This window comes from Lampetra fluviatilis, chromosome 6, assembly GCF_964198595.1.
Source record: "Lampetra fluviatilis chromosome 6, kcLamFluv1.1, whole genome shotgun sequence".
Taxonomy (NCBI): domain Eukaryota; kingdom Metazoa; phylum Chordata; class Hyperoartia; order Petromyzontiformes; family Petromyzontidae; genus Lampetra; species Lampetra fluviatilis.
Window position 1 is genome coordinate 16,588,950 of NC_136280.1, and position 22,250 is coordinate 16,611,199.

At 45.4% G+C, this 22,250-nt stretch overlaps 1 protein-coding gene across 1 annotated transcript in view; it reads right to left on the reverse strand.

Annotated features, from left to right (window-relative positions):
• Positions 1–1,734: 1,734 nt before the first annotated feature.
• LOC144932932 (bactericidal permeability-increasing protein-like) overlaps positions 1,735–22,250 on the reverse strand; it is a 35,821-nt gene continuing 15,305 nt past the window's right edge. The window contains exons 6-15 of the mRNA XM_078857333.1: positions 18,440–18,500; positions 17,183–17,274; positions 16,582–16,758; positions 15,398–15,457; positions 13,790–13,957; positions 11,085–11,152; positions 10,087–10,129; positions 8,948–9,011; positions 6,630–6,706; positions 1,735–1,847 (exon numbers count right to left, since the gene is read on the reverse strand). Of these exons, the coding sequence (XP_078713459.1) occupies positions 1,806–1,847; positions 6,630–6,706; positions 8,948–9,011; positions 10,087–10,129; positions 11,085–11,152; positions 13,790–13,957; positions 15,398–15,457; positions 16,582–16,758; positions 17,183–17,274; positions 18,440–18,500 (852 nt within the window). The 3' untranslated portion in view covers positions 1,735–1,805. The remainder of the gene's footprint in view (positions 1,848–6,629; positions 6,707–8,947; positions 9,012–10,086; positions 10,130–11,084; positions 11,153–13,789; positions 13,958–15,397; positions 15,458–16,581; positions 16,759–17,182; positions 17,275–18,439; positions 18,501–22,250) is intronic.

The following is a 22,250-nucleotide window of genomic DNA, read 5'->3' on the forward strand; positions in this document are numbered from 1 at the left end:
TAATCTGGCTGTGACGGTCCCACCTGATAACGGAGACTTGTGTTGCCTCCGAAACGTCGTGATTTTTATTTTATTTTTTATTAATTTTGATGTTTTATGTTTTACTTACGCGACTTTACCGAAAAAAACCTAAGAATATAATTATTACACGCTTTTATTTAACTCTGTTGTTGTTGTCGTTGTTGTATCCTCAAATATTGTAACTCAATTTTAACCCACTTCCCAATGTGGTATCGAATGCAAACTTGGTATACTTATGTCATGCTGATGACAATACTATATTCTATAATAATAATAATAAAAAATTGTAAACAATCTTTTTGACATGTTATGTTTCGGCTTGGGTCTAATTATCCACCGTCAACTGACGTTGGCTGTAACTGACCACGGTCCCTTACATTATGGCAAGCTTCGGGGCCACTTCCTGGAGTCGTGGAGTACTCCCATTACTAGCACGATACAATTCATTAAAGCGTGTTTAAAAAAAAGATTTTTAACATAACTTATTTCACCTGAAGACGATTGCTTGTGTTGCGATTGAAACGTCGTGATTTTTACAATTATTTTTCTATCTACGTGACTTTACCGAAAGACCCAAAGAGTATGAATTCCTGTAGTCACGAAAGCTTTAAATCAAGACTCAACTTGTATCTTTCGTTAGCTGAATTCAGGGACCTCTCAAATACACTTTTTTGTCCAGATCCTCACCCTTCACGCGTGTTCCCATTGCCCCCCCACCCCTCGCACCGTCGTGCCGCAGGGGCCGAGTCCCCTCCGCCCGTCTTCGCTGCCCATGCCGGGACTTCATCCCCTCGGTTCACCCGAAGAGTGTTGAGCGACTCTCCATACAAGACCTCAATCCTTTTATATGCATAGACACGGTCTCATATGGATATTACACTGGCACGTAACGAGCAGGAAAGTTTTTTTTGCTTGTATATCCAGGACAACCACACTGAGTCACAGGACTCTTTTTTGGGTATTTATTTTAAGATGTTTTCAGCCAATTAATGATGAGTGTTTATTACACAAGTGGGAGGAAACCGGAACACCCGGAGAAGACCCACGCACGTGAGGAGGCAATGCTCCATCCCCGTACAGATGGCAACAGATTAGTCCACACTTCCTGTACCGCCATCTTCTGGCGAACCAGGATATCGCACCTCATCAACGTCAATAGGAATGCTGCGTCACAACATGTGCAATCCACCAGCCCTCAATGCCACTACAGCAGTGCTGGATTATAGGCCACGTGAGTGAGCGTCCTGTCACACACTGTGGTCATCGCATGAGCCGGGGTTCCTGGTTAATATTGCGAGATGAATTAACCATCGCGCACTCCACATTTCATCACCACGGTTTATTTTGCAAAAGCAACACACCACACCCATATTTCCAAACAGGCAGCATTGGTCACTAGTATACTAGACAATGAATGGAAAGTAACAAAAAAATCAGGAACCAAGTTATGATTATTGTATTTTGTAATCACATAGAATCATTCCTTTAAAGAGAGTGTAATTAGCATACAGTATTTATATGTCCACAATCAATATTACGATTCATAATTACGTCGGGTGGTGGAGGGTTCAATACCTGGCCGAACCCTAACATCATTTATTAATTATTGTTATATTCTGGTAATCAATGAATGATAGTCCCCCTCAGGATTACCAAATAAAACGTTCCTAAGCAGAATGACCCCACACGCTGCCATGTGAGGCCATGAAGCATCGGTGACACCACGGTGGCCGATCCCATTCCAAGTCGACGTGGGCAGCTCCGGTGGCCCCCGGACCTCCCACCTATGGTTCGTACTTCAGGTCCATGCCCACGACAACAAATTTCTGCCAAAAGAAGATAGTCATTATCAGTGGAACAAATTCCAATGCGAAGCTTATTGATGGTGGTCAATATTTATCTTTACACATGTGTAGAGACAGTGCGCCGACTGACGGTCGAAAGGACTAATTACGGGTGGGAGAATTGCACACAAACTACAGAAGAGAGTATGCATACGAGCGACCACAAGGGGGGAAAACTAGGCCAAGAGTCAAAGAGGGAATCTATCCGGAAGCTCCCAGAACCCGTGAGAGAGTGCGAGAAGAGGGGCGTGGCCAGGGGCGGGGCATGGCCATGCTGGGAGGATAAAAGGCAGAGAGGAATGGGGTTCTGGGCACCGAGGGGTTCGGGGTTCTGGTGGTCGCCGCTGTCATCGTCGTCACTGTCGTCTCTCCGTCGCCATCGTCGCTATATAGTCAATCAGCTATATAGTTAGGCATCGCCGTTGTCGCTGTATAGTCAGCCAGGTATATAGTCAGTCAGCGCTAAATAACCTGTGACTGTGTCCTTAAGTCGTAGCTGTATGCCAACGAAAAATAATAAAGAAGCCCTCTACAGACAGTGTCTCGGAAGTCGTTACGTTACAGATGTAAAGGAGTCGAGCACAAGCTTTGCTTCAAGAAGGGCTATCTTTATTCAGTCAGTAAGACAGAACATGCATTCATAACGGGTGTCTGGAAGGCGCCTCAAGGGACAGTTAACCAGGCTTTTTATTTTTTGCGTGGCCTTCTCGACCATACTCAACCGAGCTAATGTAACTTACCGATCCACTGCGTGAACCCTTCACCGAACATCAACTGACCACCCCTTTCACTTGGAATTTGACGGCTCATACCCTTTCAATCCTCACACTGCTCCGTGGCCAGTCAATCAGTGTGTGCAGGCTAACGCCGGTGGAGCGACGTGTCTGAACGGCCAACCTCCTTAAACGCTTTGCATTTTAACAGCGAGGCTGTTAGGCGTGTCAAGTTTCACTGCAAATAATCCACTAATAGGATATGCACATAAACAGGTCCCTGCGGGGTGGGCTGGTAGGAACGAATAACCAAAGAATATAAACATAATGTATTATTACACTTGTTTAGCCAGGAAAGCCTCACTGAGTGTAAAGGTTTTTGTAGGGTCCTGCCAAGTGTTTGCAGTAGGGGGCGATGTTGCTACACCTAATTGGACGATACGAAGGGAGAGTTTGAGGCCTAGTTCTAGGCTTTAGGCCTAGCTGTAGGCTTTAGGCCGCTGTGAGTTAATTTTTAATTAAAATGTTTTAATTATTAATGTAAAAGGTTTAAATGTAAATGTTTCTATTAAAAAAAAAACATCAGGGAATGTAACGTTGTTAAACATTAACTCCCTTTCACACACGCGGGGGTACGATACGAAGGGAGAGTTTGAGGCCTAGTTCTAGGCTTAAGGCCTAGCTGTAGGCTTTAGGCCGCTGTGAGTTAATTTTTAATTTAAATGTTTTAATTAAAAGCTATCTCAGGGAATTATAAGGGAATGTTACACTTGTTTAGCCAGGAAAGCGTCACTGAGTCTAAAGGTTTTTGTAGGGTCCTGCCAAGTGTTTGCAGTAGGGGGCGATGTTGCTACACGGACGGACGGACGGACGATATAATCTATTGTAGGCTGGTTCACTTCGTTCCTACCAGTAATAGTACTTCACACACCACCCACCGAGCTTTGGGCTTCTGAATGTGGTTGTACTTTGGGCGCACCTCGCGCAACGCCTAACTCAGTTGATGCAGTTGCAGTGGATTGAGCGCATGTCGCAGAATTTAGCAGTTCGAATCACACTGGCTGTCCAGGTTATTAGCGCGGTGTACATTCACCATAAAATACTCTGTGCCGTCAGCTTCACCCATAGTAGACTATAAGATATCGTGACGTCTTTCGAAATGAGTAGGCCATTGTGTGAATTGGCATCACGGTCCAAATTTGCCAAATTCGTAATATTTCACTGCCGATTACTCAATTGGGATTACACATTGCCACATCCCACCCTCGTGTAAACATACTGCAGACTTGTCTATCAAACACAACCTTTTCCTTCACAACCATTGCCTTGCGCTATAAAATTCCGCAGACACCAAGTGTACAAACACCAAATAGTTGCGGCCGACTGTGGCTGGAAACAAGGTCGTTCAACAAAGGTGATTGTTGCGTGAAGCTCCTTAAAAGCCCAGCGAGAAAACTGGAGATTTGGACAACAGAGCAGCTTCGGAAGAGGTGTCTGTCACCACAGACTCGGCGTTGCCTGGATGTGTACTGTGAATGGGTTCGAGTTGAGGCCTTCTCAACCCGTGTGGTCTGGTTTATTTGCATGATGTTTCCCAACTTTTTATTGTCTTACAGAAGTGTGGCAGCTGTGGGTATCATTGTTGTCGCGTTGTGCTTGTTTCACATCGAGCTATTCAATCCATGCACGGTACAGGGCCTCTCCTGTACACAGAGCTCAGCCCCTCGGGAAGAAGAGTTTTTCTTGGAGGCCACAGCGAGTGACAAGGAAACGTTTCCCTTTGGAGAAACCGGCAGTAATCCTAGTATCCCAGTGCCCAAAATGGTCGAAAACTTTAGCATAAGTCCACAAGGCTGCGATTGCAGTCAGATCCGACGTGACTTTAGACAAAATAACACATTCCTGCGGAGGGAGTTGGTAGGAACGTTGGGTTACTCGGTCAATGGCCAGGGTCAACGGTGGCGTGGTGTATTCCGCAAATATGGCCGACTGTGAGGGCGGGCACAAGCCGGCGTGAGTAGGTTAAACGTTTTTGAGTTTTATAAGGGCACCACGGGGTGACCAGCCCCTCCCCACCCATCCCCACCCCTCCCACCCCCACCCAGGACCACCCTCCCCACCCAGCCCCTCCCCACCCTCCCCTCTCCACCCAGCCCCACCCCTCCCATTTTTGGATTCACGACGGACGGAAGGACACAATAATCCCCTGTGGGCTGGTGGAACCAGGTGGTTCCTACCAGTAAAATAATTCTCGCAAGAACGCAACGTTCAGTCACATAAGTGTAAACGCTCCCACCGCAACAGCCAATCAGCTGCCAGGAAGACAACCCTCATGCATCATGGCCGCCACGAAGTCACTCAAGCAATGTGGTCACCGTGGCATCTTCACTGCGTTCACTTCAGCCGGTCTGTGTCTAGACGAAGGTATATTTACCTATGGGACAGCTTTCGCCAGTACAGGTACTGTATTAAGATATCGAATACTAATACAGGTGTGTCTCGCTTAACGAGCAACATATCTTCCACGAAAATGGCTTGGTAAGTGAACACCCGTTAAATGATCGTTTTCTCATTGACTCCCGCGTTAAATTGCTTAAGAAATGTTTCACCGCCCAAGTTTTCCACTCAACTTTGAACAACATTTTTAAACATAAGAAATACAAATGACTGCATAATTTTAAAATACAGTAATAAAACGTCAAATGTAACACCACACATGAAGAACCACAGTGCAAAAGCCCCCATATAGCCTATGATATCACCTCCTGAGAGCCACATACAGTACAGCAGTGGCGGCTCCTGCAAAATCTCTCAGGGGGGGCAAATGTCTGGATGATTTATAAGGATAAGGTCCACCCATGCAAAGGATAAATTAACAGCTTAAGCATGTAAAGGCAACTTCACTTCTTTAATATTAATGAAAAATAAAGTGACTCTTACAATGCATCTTGTTTGTTTCTATACTCACTATTAATACAATCCACTCAAGTTTATTTTATTAAAGATTCCACTAGGTGGCGACAAATAATATTGTTGGATGAAACGTGCTTACGTATGATGACGTAAGCACGCTAGTGCGAGCCCTCCCGGAAGCCATAGAGAATGCATTGCAGCGCCCCCCGTTCGAAAAAAAACATCTTTGAATGTAAGTCTATGGGACCACTCGGGGCGATTCTCAGCCGGAGTGAAATCACCCAAAAAGAGGCGGTACTCCACAGAACGTGACATGACGCTGATTGGACTATATCCAGAGGCACAGTGACGGCTAGCGTGACTCTGTGGTTGAATGACATTGGTGGTGCGTCGCCCAATCGCCCTAATGAAGAAACCGCCCCTGCAGTACAGTATTTGAAATAATCACTCTCACACAATCTCTCCACTCAATCAGCCCTCTTGCTCACCGACACACCTATTACAAGGCATCAAGTCTGCATTAACCACACACATACTTGTGGCAAAGCATGCAAACAAACATGCTTTGATGATGTATGCATTGGCCTACACCAGAGACAACCTCTTTGATGACTGTCTCACCGGTGCGATAAAGCAATGAACGCCAACTGACGATGGAAACGCCAACGCATTATTAGTTGGGGTTGAGCAGTTTGGACTACGGGACCATTTTTGTCAGTTTTAACTGATTGTAGTCCAATCAGTTTCAAGGACAATGCATATTATATCGAAGCATATTTGTTTGCATGTTTTACCACGAGTCTGTGTGGTTACTGCTGATTTGATACCTTGTAATAGGTGTTTCTATACGGTCTTTGAACATCTTAACACTTCCTGCATTATTACCATATTAATACTGGCAAACGTATGTTTACGTTACTAATGATGATTATATTCGTGAATGTTATTAATTGTGTCATAGTTTCAACTGCTGCGACATGGGAGATGGGATCAAACTGGCGACTTCTGCATTGCAAGTCCAGCATGGCAACCATTACACCGTGGCAGCTCCTACCATCGTTGTTCAGAGTAGGAATTTCTCGATCCCAACAAATAATCTATCATTATTTCCAAATTCTCCAGGTAAATCTGACCTTACCTCCTTGTTGAGCAGCTGGGCATTCACGAGCCTCACATTCTTCATCATGGGCAGGGGGATGCCCTTCTGCAGTCTCCCTGCGAGGTCCACAAAGGGGATCACCGCTGCGGTCAGCACTGGTAAAGCCGGCTGGAGCAACGCAGTGAACGCAGAGGTAGCTGGGTAGTGCGGCACTGCCAGTTAGAGGTGCCACTAAACTTTTGTTAGCAATGAATGAGAAACGCTCGGACCAACGTTGCACAATTATTTCAATCATATGGACCTCAAGTGTTAAATAAAATAAATAAACGTCAAGTGATTCCTGTTCAAATTAGTAGTGGCGAATTGGTGCTCCTCCTGTCTACATCCCTGAGCCAGAGGTGGAAATTCCACATTCATATTGCTGGGCTACGTCTATCCGTACTATAAAAACCAATGACTTCCCACAACGTGGTTCTAATTTTGTCGATCTGACCAATGCATCCTTCTGCCAGATGACCGCCCATCATAACCACCTGGTTCTAAGAAGTGCGGTCCACATGATTAAAAAAAGAGGCAATCAACATTGTCAACTAGGGCATATTTCCATTCCTAGGGAACCCATCCTGTGGTCCAAGCAGCTGTAATAATGTCATGTCACCCTCCCTAAGCGGTTCACTTAGGATGTAAAACCCTGCGTGCCGCTTTATCCGTGTCTGACTCTGGATCGCTCATCTTTCACACTCAGCAGATGGCACATCAGCGAGCTATTCACAAGTGGTGCCTATCTTTTGAGGTTCCATGGGCCTAGCAGGGTCATGACATTCGTTTGAGCTGAGTGGTTCCACCCTCCCCAAGATATCAGAATACACAGCAAACCTGCAGGTTGGTACTGCAAGTTATTTTTTAAATGGTATGAAATAGTGATTTGTGATTGTGGCTGATAAGGCAGTTTCCATTTTCTCAGAAACGCATGATCATAGTGCAACCTTTGCAGCACTGACTATGTTTGCAGCTCAAGGTGAAGACTGGTAAGCCTCCTCATTCTCGGGTGTCAGGCATTATATGCAGGGAAATGGCTGCAATGTTTTCCTCAGCAGGCTGAAATATCTGCTTCAACAGCCAGGGTTTTTGGGAAGGTCGGGACTGTGTGCCCATAACACAGTTTTGAACCTCACCTATTATCCCTCATCATCAATGTAAGCCTTGTACGGATACGGTGTTGTGGCTGTAGTAACATGTGGTTGTCACCCCTTAATATCGTTAACACATTTTGGTCAGGAAAGATTTAACCGAGAACACACTTCTATGGCCATGGTAGTTTTATCTCCAGACGTTTTGACAGCCAATCCTGGGACGTTTAATTCCTGCCAATCCACATGCCAGTTTCTTAGAGTTAACAGCTCCGGAGGTCTACATTGGTGCACATGCGGTCCGCTTAAGACTAAATCCTAATGGCCATAAATATATGTGTTGAGTCAACCTTTCCATGTTGCACTGGAGCTCGCATCACTCGTAATGTAGGCTGTCCAGTGATTATTATTTAGACGTACATTTTTAAATAATTATTGCTTCTAAATAACCTTCCCGACTTCCATCTTCCACAGGAATAATAGGCAGCACTTAACCAGATCGGCACAAACCATGGAATATGCACTGGACACCGAATGCACAAGTGGAAAATCAGAGACTCCTGTGTGGCTATGAATGCCAACACCATAGACCACAGAAATTTGCACTGCCCCATACATAAGTAAATGTGAAGGTGGAGGGTGGGTGTACATGCACTTAATCAACTCTCAGATAAATCAAGTGAATGGCTACATCACTTACAATTTAATGTCTCATGGTTGCTCTACAAAGGCGATATCAAAGAAGAAGGTGAGCACAACGCAAACTCCGGCCATCCTCGAAGCGACTTTTGGCTAACCATTGAACAAAGACGGTCACTGCATCGTGCACATTCAGATGCACTTTGCGGCCGTCTGGAACGGTCTTCTTTTCGATATTTAGGGAGCCACTGGTGCTATGCACTTTTACATCCATTGAAAACGAATTTCTTTATTACTGCTTTTATTGTTTAGTTTGTTGTCCTTCATCCGCACCTCCGATTATAACATAAGATGTGAAAGAAGTTCATACCCTCTATTCTCTTGGGCCCAGACAGTGTAGATTTGCTGTTAAGTTCTGGTTGTAAAGTCGTGTTCATCATAAAGGTGTAGATGTTGCTTGAGTAACGGTGTTGCCACATCGATGAATAAGTACATTAACTTATCTTTGGGAATGCTTCCCTCGCTTTCACAAATGTTCAGACACAAAGTGCAATTGGACAATGATTAACTTTACACCTTATGAATTACCGTTCACTTTTGGTAGGACGATCTTTTCAGTAATGAACTTTATGCCCAACTGAAATGCCATCACCTGCAGTGAAAAACACACAAAGAGGCCCATGTTTAGCAGCGTACTTGGATAAACAAGATGATGAATACTTCGTTATATCATGTATTCAATTTCAGAAAATCACTAGGATAGATATGATTTATCTGTACCGAGGTTACAGACAGTCCCTCCACCTTCACCCATCCTCCAATCTCTCTCGTATTCCTCCACCACTCTCAAATCCTCACATCCATCTCCACATCCGTATCGTCTCACTCCATCATGTTCCTAGATGGCCCATCGGTCTCTTTCCCTGTATTTCAATGGCACTCACATTTTTCGGCACCCTACTGGTTTTCATTCACTTCACGTGTCCACTTTGTCTATAACTTCCTAACATGCCAGCTTTCACAACCGGAAAATGTGTGCAGGATATAAATAAGTAAATATAACAACACAAAGGTGTGCTCACAAACAGCAGGAAGGAATGACTCCCATCGCGTCTTGCATACATGTCACATGACCATAATATTGGAAGTACAATGCGCTCAGTCTTGTTAAGCCACTAGCTCGACAAAGCTGAATGCGTGAACACTTTGAGGCCCATATTCTTAGTCGCGGATCGGCTCAGGCTTGACTCTGGCTCAAGTGATCAGCCAGCTCGAAGCTGTGCTCAACTTGAGCCGACTCTGAGCACGGTCCCAGCCATGTTCAGGTTTTTCCATGAGCTGAGCCCGAGGCAATCCATGGCTGAGCCACTAATGAGTCTTTGGAAGCAAGACAGTGCCATCGAGCAACTGAACTGAGCCTGAGAACATTTTACATGCAGCGTGGTAGTCAGATGGCATGCATGCACGGCATGATGACTACGCCTCTCTGTGTTGTTAAATCTTCCCTGAAATGTAACGTCCTTAATCACTTGTTTGTCACTGGGCCAATAATCTAGTGCTTTGAGTTGAAGTCCTGCGATTAGCATAATTTAAATTCCCATAATGGCCTCCCGGTTAGGATTCTTATTTTCACCGAGATGGGCTAATTTACATCTCTAACATTTGAATGTTGCTGTGTCAGGAATTTGGTCGCACAATTTCCAGGATACAATAAAAAACACACTTACCGGTACAGAACCCACTGCAGACTTGAGTTCACTGATTTTAATGCTGTGTACACACAATCATATACAAGTTAAAAGTACAGAAATATCACTTTTCCAAATGTCTGGAATGCAGTACTGCATTGTATGCATTTATATAAAAATTCTCTATATGTTCGTGAATATATAAATAATATACACATTTTGTCATTGTAATTATGGTGCTGAGCAGGATAATTCAAATTTGGGAAAATTAGACCGTGATATGGGCACACAATGGCCTAACTCTTGTGAATGACGTCACATGATCTTTTCCGTCCACTGAAGTAGACAGCACGCATGTTTTGGTTATTACACCGACAAACAAACTTCAGCGGGTTTTTGTAGAAATGCATCGTGGCCCTGGACCTGCCGATGGCTCTTGAGTAAAGCTCATAGGCTGAGCGCTGTTGACACGTTGTTCTTTGTTGTTTTAAATGAATGGTTTTCTCGCCCAAACTATTTTTCTGTCATGATTATGGGGTTTTATCGTGTGGGGACACAATTAACCTGCCGCCCATATGCTGCTCATTGTGGATGTGAATTTAATATTATGTTGGCAAAAAGGGTACGCAACCTTGGGATTCATAATCGAGGTTTTTTGGGTGAGATTGCGTAAATTTGAATGTGTCGTTAAACCCGCACCCACCCGACAGTCAATTAGTTAGGTTTGTCACGTAAACAAAACGTTCCAATTAGTTACTTGTTCAGCACACCGGTGCGCTGGAGAGTAAGTCCACAACATTTACAATTTGAGTACGATGTTTCGCTGGTGATTACAAACAGCTTCATCAGCCGATTTATATTTACGCGATCTAACCCAAAAAAACCTTTGTTACGGATAATATTGGTCGTGAAAGCCTACATGTTAAACTAAGTTTGGGATTATTAACACATGTACAATAATACATTTCAAAGGTTAGATGTGCATCAACGTGTGTTTTGTGTGACAATGGTGTCGCAATACAGTTCTTGCAATTTACCTGTCCAGCGCAAGGATGCCATGCAGCTTGTCAGCATCAATTGTGAGTTTGGTGGTAAGAGAAACATTCTGCAAGGACATGGCAACCCATGTACATGACCCACACAGAGAGTGGCGGCAAAAGAGCACCACGCGTATCACAAGGGATGGGGAGGGGCATGAACCCAGGGATTCAGAGTAAAGCAGCCAGGGATGATTGATGATCCAACACTCACGTATTCACTCCAGTCACTCGCGGTCAGTCACCTCACACTTTGACAGTTCTACTATCATATTAGCTGTTTGGTCTACTGGAGGTCACAACAACACAGCAACAGCCGCCATTTGCCACTAAGTGGCGATGACGTCACCATGGCGTTTGTGCCAGGCCAGGTGCAATCCGAAGCCACGTGAAGTGTCGAAAGTTCGTTGACAAGAAGTCACGGGACAGACCCAGGTGCCATGGGTTGACTTACTGAGATAACTGGCAGATGCACCACCTGTGCCCTCTGTTGTTGTTGGAGGGCAATTGCCTCCAACTGCCCAGTAACGTCCTTCATGAGCCTCCTCCATAGAGGCTGATCTTGACACCACTGGTACTAGTCATTGGCCAATCCAGTCAGCTTCACATTCTCCTGTACTGTATCAGTCCATCTCTTATAACCCATGCTGCGCCAATTTATCGCCCTCTATCTGGCCAAACAGAAGCTGCTTTGGCATGCGGTGGCTAGGCATGCGGGCTACATGACCAAGCCAACGCAGCCTTGTCTGCCAGAGGCGCTCACTGATGAGAAAGTGTCTACATCTTTAAAGGATTTGTGAGTTCACATAATCCAACCTGGTTAAACTCAGGATGGATTATAGGCAGGCCTGCATGAATGTTTCAAACCGGTGCAGATTTTCCATTGGAGGAGTCCACGTTTCGCAAGTATATAGAAGGGAGGGCATGACTGTGACCGAAAAGACCTGAAGCTTTGTGTGGAGCAACAAACCAGGTAGCTTCTTGACAGCGTTACACAGGTGATGAAAATATAATGCTGCCCGAATGATTCAGAGCAAGACCTCCATTGTCAAACCAGAGCTGGTCATAAGCACACTGCTCAGGTTTGGAACACTCTACACTCTCTCCACAACTGCCTCATCACCAATGGTGAGTTGAGGGGTGGAGTGTTTGATGGCACAAAATACCCAAGCTTGTGCTTGGTTTTGGTGGGCCTAATAGTAAGGCCCCACCTCTAAGTGGCACACTCCAGGTTCAGCAGCAGGACCTCCATCTCCTTTTTTGAGTAGCAATCACCAGATCATCAGCATACCTAACATGGCTGACCAATATAGAGCCATCCCTCGACTGCACCCGGGCATTGATCAGCGTCCCATTGTATTTGTACCAAATGGAAGTTTCTCTGGTACAGCCATGGAAAGCTTCTCGAACTATGTGGTCAAAGATGATGTTAAATAGTGTTGGTACCAGACGACATCTCTGTCACACTCCAAGGTGAACTGGGAATGAATCCGACTCCTGGCAACGTAGCTTTATCCGGGCCTGCCCACCATCATGAATGTCCTTAGGTTCTTAATGATTGTGAGCAGAGAGTCAGGGACTCTGAAAAAAGGAAGTACAACCCTGGTCTATTGATGGTATCATGGGCCTTGACCAGGCCAATAAAGCAGAGATGTAGGTCCTGTTGGAATTCCCTACACCTGTGCTGTAGCAGACAGACATAATATGGCATCCGTGCAGGACCACCCTGGCCTTAAACCAAATTTATACTCCGCAAGCCTCTCCTCAGTGTGCCTGGCAAGGGAGATGCCCCTGTAGTTGTTGCAATCTGTACGATCCTCATTACTAAAGAGGGGGGCCACCAGAGCATAATTCCAATCCTTCCATTCCTGTTGAAGCTGTCCTGTGTCCCAGGGGAATGTAATGATGTCACCTCGGGGAGCTTACACAAAATTTACACCCTCAATAATTCGCTTGGGAGGTAATTTCTACCTTGCACTTTTTTTGCTCTTCTTACTTCCTCAACAGATGACACATTAGCCAACTCCTTGCAGGGCCGGTTATTTACTCCAATATTTGAGCTACAGCAGCCCCAGCAAAGTCAAGCAATCCTTACTCAATCTGTACTGTAGGGGTTTCCCTTCCCTAAGCCATCAGAGAAATGCTCAGAAAACCTGCAGACATGTTCCTGGGGTTGGAGATCAGATCATTAAAAGGTGTGGTGCTTCAAATAATTTTGTTGATGAGATGAAATAGTGATTTGTGATCGTGAGCTCCTAGGGCAGTCATTCACCGTCTCACCACTCACGCACACACTCGCCCTTTCATGTACTCACCCATTCGCCACACTGCAGATCACAACACTTACCTTTCCGCTTCGCTCGCACCAATCCACATTGGAATTCCATTCCCGTAATCTAATTTCTCAAACTCTTATATTCAAACTCTCAATCAAGAAACGCATTGACTCCTATTGTATTCATTACTTCAAGAGTTATATTCTTTGTTATTTCGGTAAAGCCACGTAGATAAAAAAAATAATACAAACAAAAAGAATACATTGAAAATAATAAAAGCAACATGTATTCCTGCAGTCACGAACGTTTTAAGTCTAAATTCAACAGTTATGTTGCTTTCTGGCCATTTGACGTTTTTGAGCTGTTGGGCCTGTGATCAGCAACTGTTTGAAAACGAAATAATCTCGGCGACAGTTCCCAAATGCTTACAACGTCGAGGGAGAAGAGGAATGCCTGTGAGCTGTTGGGCCACACGGCCACAACGTCCACCGCTGCGTCGACACACAGGGAGAGGTTCCCCGCAGTCATCAAGAGAGACGGCGGCTCACGGGATGCAATCAACAGCTCCACGGGGAGATCGGGAAACATCTTCCGTAACTAGAAACACAACGTCACATTACACCAATACAGCACGGTATAGCTTCTCTTCCCTTGATAATTCGATCTCATATCTACGTACATCTCATGCTACAAATTTTCAAAAAGTTACTTGGAACATTACTCAGCTGGGAATTTACGTGGCAATTATCGTCACCGACAGCAGACACTTGGCAAGACCTTCCTCGGAGAGAGAGTCACGAGACCTCGTGAGACTGGGTAAATAAGCATAGTTATAATAATAATACATGTACAGTCTGTTCTCTAATAACGCGTGCTTTCATGACGCGAATTGGATATAACACGATTGAGTGAATATCACTACGTCGCACGAGTAGGAATAAGGAACGGAAGAGTTAGACTTCTCCACAGATATGGCTGTCGCCTGATGAATCTAGTAATTACTGGCGAAACGTCGTACTCAGTTTGTATATGTTGTGGCTTGGCTCTCCAACACACCGGTGTGCTGTACTAGTGACGAATTGGCCACGTTCTGTTTACGTGACAACCCTGACTAGTTGGCTGTGTCGGGTGGTGGAGGGTTTTAACGACACATTTATATATTTACGCGGTCTAACCCAAAAAAAAAACTCTTATGGCTGATATTGGTCGTGAAAGCCTCCTACGTGTTAAACAGGAATAGGCTGTTGTATGGCTACCTCGGTGTAGCATCACACAAGGTGGAATACTGCTGGAAGCTTCTAGATGCTACCCACATGCCTCTCAGTCTTTGCTCAGCCTGCATATACATAACTAACGTGTTATTGCGGACTATGCGTTACCTTGTGTTATATATGATTTATTATAACGCGCTATTTCAGTAACGCGGTGTTCTTCAGGAACACAACTACCTCGTTAGAGGAGAACACACTCTACATATATTACATTGCATAATTATCAGCAGAGCTGGGCTGCTATCCGATTATCTAGGTAATCGATTGCCAATCATTGGTCCGATTCGTCGAGTTATCACATTCCATTAAATTAATTGACAAAAAAGTCTCAACTCCGTGGTAGGTGATGGGCAGTGTTCGCTCAAGTCTCGGGCTTCACTGGCCACGTCCTGCCGGGCGTGGGTCACGTGGGGGGAGGGGGGGGGGTCCGCCTTCGGCAGGCAGCCGGTCCCAAGTCATCGAGCAGTTTATTACGAGTCGAGTCTATTCGATTTAAATCGGCCGACTGTCCCAGCTGTAATCATCAGCCCGAGTAATAAACACACCTTTGTCACGCATCGTAAGCAATCGTGCGAGGCACTGTCTATGGCTCTGTCGACAATGTTGATTCTCATGGAAAGTTGTTAAGTCGCGTGTCTGCAGGGAATCTGCACGATATGGTTAATTTAAAGGAATGTGAAAATGGAAATTTGCACTCGTATGTAAATAGACGAAGATATATGCCAAAAACACCCCACCAGGACAGGCATAAGGAATGGAATCATACCTTGGGCATCAGTATAGCCAGGCTGGAGATGTTCAGGTGGAGAGGAGCATCTTTCGGCAGCTACAACAGAAACACACGTGTCCATGCAGCGTCACAGCATGCACTTTATGGGCAACATCTCTACCATAAGGTGAACAGCTGATGCCATTACTTGGAGTGAACCTCAAGTTCTGTAAATGTATGTTGAACTTCTTTTGCACCGCCGTACGTAGCCAGCCCGTGCTAATCGGAGGTGTGGGGGAAGGACAACAAACTAGACACAAAAAGCAGTTCTAAAAAATTGTAGTTTTAAATTTATAAATCAGAAGCAAACTTTAAAATGTAACAAAATAAACGAGAAGACAATTCGCCTCCTTCACATATCTGTCTCTCCACACAACATTTAAAAAATATATTTTACACATCCCATCGGCCACACGTCCTTACTATGACCCATAACTAAAGGACAGGGTCCTTGCCTATTAACGGCTGGCAGTTCACCAGCATTGGTTCAAGCACCGCACGAGTGAAATCTGCCTTTGGAATACGGAGCCAATATTCATCAGGCTGGGTGCTGCTATACGGCAACATACTGTGAAGCTTCGTGTTCAGCTGCTTATTTAACATTCGTCTTCCGACTGCTTCGACATCACAAGAACTGATTTTGACGCACTCCGCAAGACTTTCTGACTGGGGTTGCGAATCGTGGGAAAATAAATGATGATTACGACAAATGTGCTTTTTTATATCGCCACGAGGCTGAGCCGACCTAGGGGAGGCCCAGGACCGGCTGAAATAATCGTCACCGGTGGTGGCCGTGAGCGGGAATCGAACTCGTAGCGCAGCACGTCAAGCACTACGCATGCGCGGGTGACATGACAGATGTGACTTCACAGCTCATTTGACGTGCAAAAAATATGCATTATTGCGCCCCCCCCCCCCCAACATACAGTCTGGAAAGTACCCACATGGTAAATTTCAAGTTTGTTGCATGTCGGGAAGAATGCTAAACATTTTGAACAGACACACAATCACAAATTTCCCTTTTATATATATAGATTACGTTCCAATGCTGCTTACAAAAATTAACTCCCAGAAGGCTGCGTGACCAATGTGATGCATACAAAAAGTTTTTTTTTTGTATGTGGAGGGAGAGGTATAGAAAGAAGGAAGCAGTCATTTCGTCTACATATGGATTTCCTCACCATCTGATCATTGACGACGCATTTGAGGGCATCAGAGGTGTGGTATGCGAAGCCGGCACTGTTGAAGAGGTATTGAGATAGGCCAAAGTACAGCATGCGGTCTGCTGAGGCTCCGAGGTCCATAGGCGGCGGTGGCTTTGGGAATTCCGCTCTGTGTGCCAGGCTGTAGAACTCTCCCTGTGGGAAACAAAAAAAAAACACAATCACTTTGATTATTATTGTTATGACTACGCTTGTTTAAGCATGAAACCCTCACGAAGTGTAAATACTCTTTTCTCGAGGGCCGTGTCATGTTTTCAGAGCAGTGGGTGATATCACCTGAAAATGGGGTAATTTTCGGGTGATTTTTTAGGTTTTGGATGATTGGCCAATATCTGTTACAGTGTGTGTGTGAACAGGGGGAGAACAAACAAATTCCACACAGAAAGGCACCAGAGTCGGGGATTGAACCCAGGACCCTTCATTCCGTGAGGCGCGAGCGTCGTCGCTGCGCCATCCTTCCTGCGGACGCTCCCCGACGTGGAGTGCAAACCTGGCAGCGATTACCACAAAATAATCACGAGCGCCATCGTGGAGAATATCAGCAAGAGAATGAGGTAACCTTGCAGTTCATGTCGATGGTGATTGCCGTGATGTCGGGGGGGCTCACGAGGGTGTAGTCCACCTCTGTGAACTCGTCCACCTTTGACGTCACTGCGACACCAGCAAACACAGCGGAAGCATCAGAACTCGCGAAACGTACATTGCACGCACACGTGGAACATGCACAGCTCTGCATTCATATATGTCAGGTGACAACAAGAAGGGCGTGTGTTTAAATCCTGACGAGGGTATCTTTCTGTGTGGAGTCTGTATGTTCTCCACTTGTTCCGCATGGGTTTCCTCCGGCTTTTGGTTTCTTCTATAGGCCAAGACAACCATTACAATGTAACTGGTATTAGCCAAATATCTCAATGCTGAAAACGTATTTACAAATTACTCGATTAGAATAGCACACAGCAGTAATATTGCCCCCGACTGGGAAAACTTGGCAGGATGCTCCTGAACAATTGTCTTGACACTCAGTGAGGCACTCTGGGTGAGCAAGCAGAACAATATCATATTGTGTTTTACCATACATACTTAAAAAACATACATTGTTGTGATTATCAAAATGTAAAAACTGGAGAGAAGAATCTTGTTAAAGTTTCACTTTCAGGTCTGCCGACCACAAACACTCGAATAAAATAGATTTATTTAAGCTAGTTTACCCGGGAAAGCCTCACTGAGTCCTGCCAAGTTTTTGCGGTCGGGAAATATTTTGTTAAGTCGCTGTGTTGCGGCTGTGTGTGATCCCAATCGTGTAAATGTTTGACAAATACGAGTTACATTGTATGTTTCCTTGAGCTATGGAAGACAATTGGAGAATCCAGAGGAGCGTAATGCAGAACAGGGGGAGAACAAAGAATCAGAAATCAGTCCTAAAGGCACAAACGTTATCACTGTAAGTCAAAAGAGTATTAAAAACAAAACAACCACGTGTACATTATCGCGTGTACAGCTGTTTTCTTTTTTACGTGTGAGCACTCTTTAGCGTAGTGGCGACAGTTGTATGTAGAGCTACACGTGTATATACGTGTAATAGGCTCCATTAGTCCACGTGCAGCCCATAGCAACTATGCCACTGTGGGCCACATTCCGGCTGTGCTCTATTATTTTATCGACTTGCTTTTGCGCCACTGTCAGCAAAGTGTTGTTAAAGTGCCTTCCCCACTTTTGTGCCACTCGTGAAAAAATGTATTTCATGCAACTGTAATCTCGTTTGTAAATGTGGACGAGCTCATGCAAGGTGGGATTTGGTGCAGTGGGGTCCTCTCACTTGAGATCTCCTGAAGATTCCGTTCCAGGTTACTGATGCCATCAAGTACTGTTTGGCATATCTGAAATATATAATTAAACAACAACTAAATTAATCAAGCGATAACAAAACAGTTGCCGATGTCTGTTTAATGTATTGTGTAACATCAAGTTTAATTTGTTTAACCAGGTGAGAACTCAAGAAACCAGCATAGTCTCATTTGCAAGGGCGATCTGGGTTACCAAAATTACAAAATAAAAAGAAGTTAAATACATAGAGCAAAGACAATGGTGTCACATGAGAAATCGAAAATCTTACACAATCCAAAGTGAGTGTGAATAAAGCTGACCTTGAAGCAACTCTACTTATGTGTGCTGTACTCTTCCACATCTGGTGGCAATGGTAAGATAACATTCTGTATTCATACAGAGGCACCCACGCCCGATCGGGAGAAGAGTTTTATCAAGAGAAAGTGCTGAAGGATGAGATGTGATAGTGGCAGCTGGGGCAAAGGTGCCACGCTCAGAGAACACGAGCCAAATTGGTCATCCTATGTCGACCTAGCATCGCTATTGTTGGAGCATCCACCACCATCCTGGCCAACGACTGATGCTCCCGCATTGGGCAGCTTGGGACAAGAGAATCCTTCCCGACTTGGGGATAATCTGGACAGGTTGACAGAAGCACTCGCCACATGACTGCAGTGATTGTCGTCGAACTTCGTCCAGCGAGCGACGCAATGGCAGCTTCCACAACCACTGGTGGAGAGCGAGAGAGCAGCCAGCAGCACAGCAGCAGCCTTTGCTGCCACCGGAAAGCGAGAGACAGCAGTAGACTTCACTACCTTCCAGGCCAGTCAAGAAAACCATGACTATGCAGTGCTTGTTGCAGCTGCCAAACACAGGCGGAAGCGCCTGCGGATCAGCTGCGACCTGAGACAGCTTCTGAGTAAGACTCATCCACTCAGCGACAGCTCGCCACTGTGATTCAAGAGTGACGGGAGCTGGGACAGAAACATCTACGTCGCCTGGGTCCCATAGAGAAGGTCATGGCAACCGTGGCAATTGGGAGATCTTCAAGCACAGGTTTTAGGTCACATTCAAGACCTTGGGCGGGTTGCAGGAGGAATTTTTGAAGGTGCTGCCGACTGTGCAGGGAGATGAGGCAATGTCAGCATTCTTTGTCATTCCCACGCCTAAATGAACCACTCTAGTCGCATATTGACGGTTGGTGGAAATTTAAATACCCTCATCTGGTACGGTTCAGTGGTTATAGGTTGTACCATAGTGTACAATTACTGTTAGGGATTAACGACGCATCGGAGGCCAACAACTACTGCCCAATTTCCCTCCGCAGCATCTGCTGCAAGCTATTGGAGCAGCTCCTGCTCCAAAAGCTGAATCCTATGCTTGACAACATAGTCCCCAAGTAACAATCCGGGTTCTGAACCGGCCAAAATTGCTGCAACCAGGTGCTAGCTTTAACAATTCACATTGAGGCTGGTTTTGAATGGCAACTCAAAATAGGAACAGCATTCATCGACCTCTCCTCAGCATATGATAGCATATCACAGAAGGGTCTCCTGCTAAAGCTTGCGACAGTCGTGCCTTGCATTCCGACTATCAAACTCATCACTGAAATGCTGAGTGACCTAAAGTTCACCATCCACCTTGGAGCTGCCAGCAGCCCATGAAGATTTGACAATGGACTGCCGCAGAGGTATGTTCTTGCCCCAGTGCTGTTCAATCTCTACATCAGCGACATTCCGGCAATCAACATCGCACTGGCAACCCAAGCCCGGATCATAGAGGGCACTGGAAAAGTTCTTGAAAAATATCTCAAGCATACTTCACAAATTGGTGCCTAAAGCTAAACACTTCCAAGAGCATCGTCTCCGTCTACCATCTGAATAATAGGCAAGCCACAAAAACATTAAATGACAACTTCTGCGGGACACCGCAAATGCATGACCAACACCCTTGGTGCCTATGAGTTACCCTAGACCAGATGCTCAACTACCGGCACCACCTTAAACCAGCCTAAATTAAAACAAAAACACGAGTGAACATTATCCAGAAACTCGCGGGTACAACATGGTGAAGCGTCGCTCACACGTTGAATATACTGTATCAACGCAGGCCCAGGTGCACTCTACAGAGGAGTACTGTGCTCTTTGGTTCTTTAGGTAAAGTCACGTAGGTGAAAATATAAAAATCTATATTAAATCACGACGTTTCGGAGGCAACACAAGCATCAGTCATCAGGTGGGACAACCACAGCAGAAAAAAAACAGAAATACTGTAGTGGGCAGAGATAGCTATTTGTGACAAGCGATTATATAGGGTAAGAGGGGGGGGAGCTAGGGAGGAGGGATGCAGGGGGGGGGGGGGCGTGTGGAGTCAGGGGTGGGGGTTAAGCTGATTAATAACATCCTTCTAGGATGCAGGGGGGCCGGCGTGTGGAGACGGGGGTACCCCTATGGGTTCCCCCTTGTCACCAGTGATAGCCAATGTTTTCATGGAGAAATTTGAATCAGATGCCATCCAGACATCCACCCTTCGTCCTTCCCTGTGGAAGAGATAGGTGGATGACACTTTCGTCATTTGGCCACATGGCCTCCCAGCATTGAACCAATTCCTAGACCACATCAATTCCAGACACCCATCCATCAAATTTACCATGGAAGTGGAGAAAGATGGCAAGCTACCATTCTTGGATGTTCTGTTTGAGAGGAGGCCCAATGGCTCTTTGGGACATTCTGTTTACAGGAAGGCCACCCACACAGATTCCTACTTGAAGCCTGATTCCCACCACCACCCGGCTCAAAATAATTCCCTCATCAAAACACTATACCATAGGGCTCATTGCATCTCAGACCAACACCACCTGGCCAGTGAATTAAAACATTTACATCTGGCCCTCAAGATGAACGGATACTCTGACCGTATTATCCGCCAAGCTGTTTCTCCCACCATGCAGAAACAACCACCTGAAACTCTGATCAAAATCATCACGTTGCCATACATAGCAGGCGTTACCAAAAAGATTTCCAAAATTCTAAACAAACACAAGATCCAGGTCTGATTCAATACAGTACACAAAATCCGTGATCTGATCCCATCCGTAAAGGATGCCATTCCTGACTTACAGTACCCCGGTGTTTACAAATTGAATTGTACCTGTGGTGACTGCTATATTGGGGAGACGAAACGACATATTTCTGAACGAATTCGCGAGCACAAATCAGATTTGAAACACGGCAGAACGAATTATTCGGCTGTAGCTGATCATTGTTTCAACACAGCGGGTTCTCATGATATTGTTTTCTCCGATACCAAAGTACTCTGCAAACCTCCCAGGTACTACCAAAGATTTGTCCATGAAGCCATCCAGATATACAAACATAGACACAACTTCAACCGAGAGGATGGTTTTAAATTAAGCAATCATTGGAAAGATGTCATCAACCAAGCCAAACTCTAGCTGCCTTATAATTGTACAGCCATAGTAGTGTTTTAGCTTTTCACACACTGCTTGCCTGCTTTGGAATATAACCCACCGGCGAGCATAACAAAAGGCGGCTTAATCCTAGCTTACTTATCTACTTCCGCCATCTACATCACAAAGCTCCAGGCGTAGCCGCAGCTGCAGCACAGGTCGTCACCTCACCAGCTTATAACCCCCCACGGCCCATCCTGGCTCCTCCCCCCTCCCCTTAACCAGTATATATAGTCTCGTGTCTCTTAGAGCTCTCTTCACTTGATACAGTCATTTTGCTGTGACGGTTCCACCTGAAGACAGAAGCTTGTGTTGCCTCCGAAACGTCGTGATT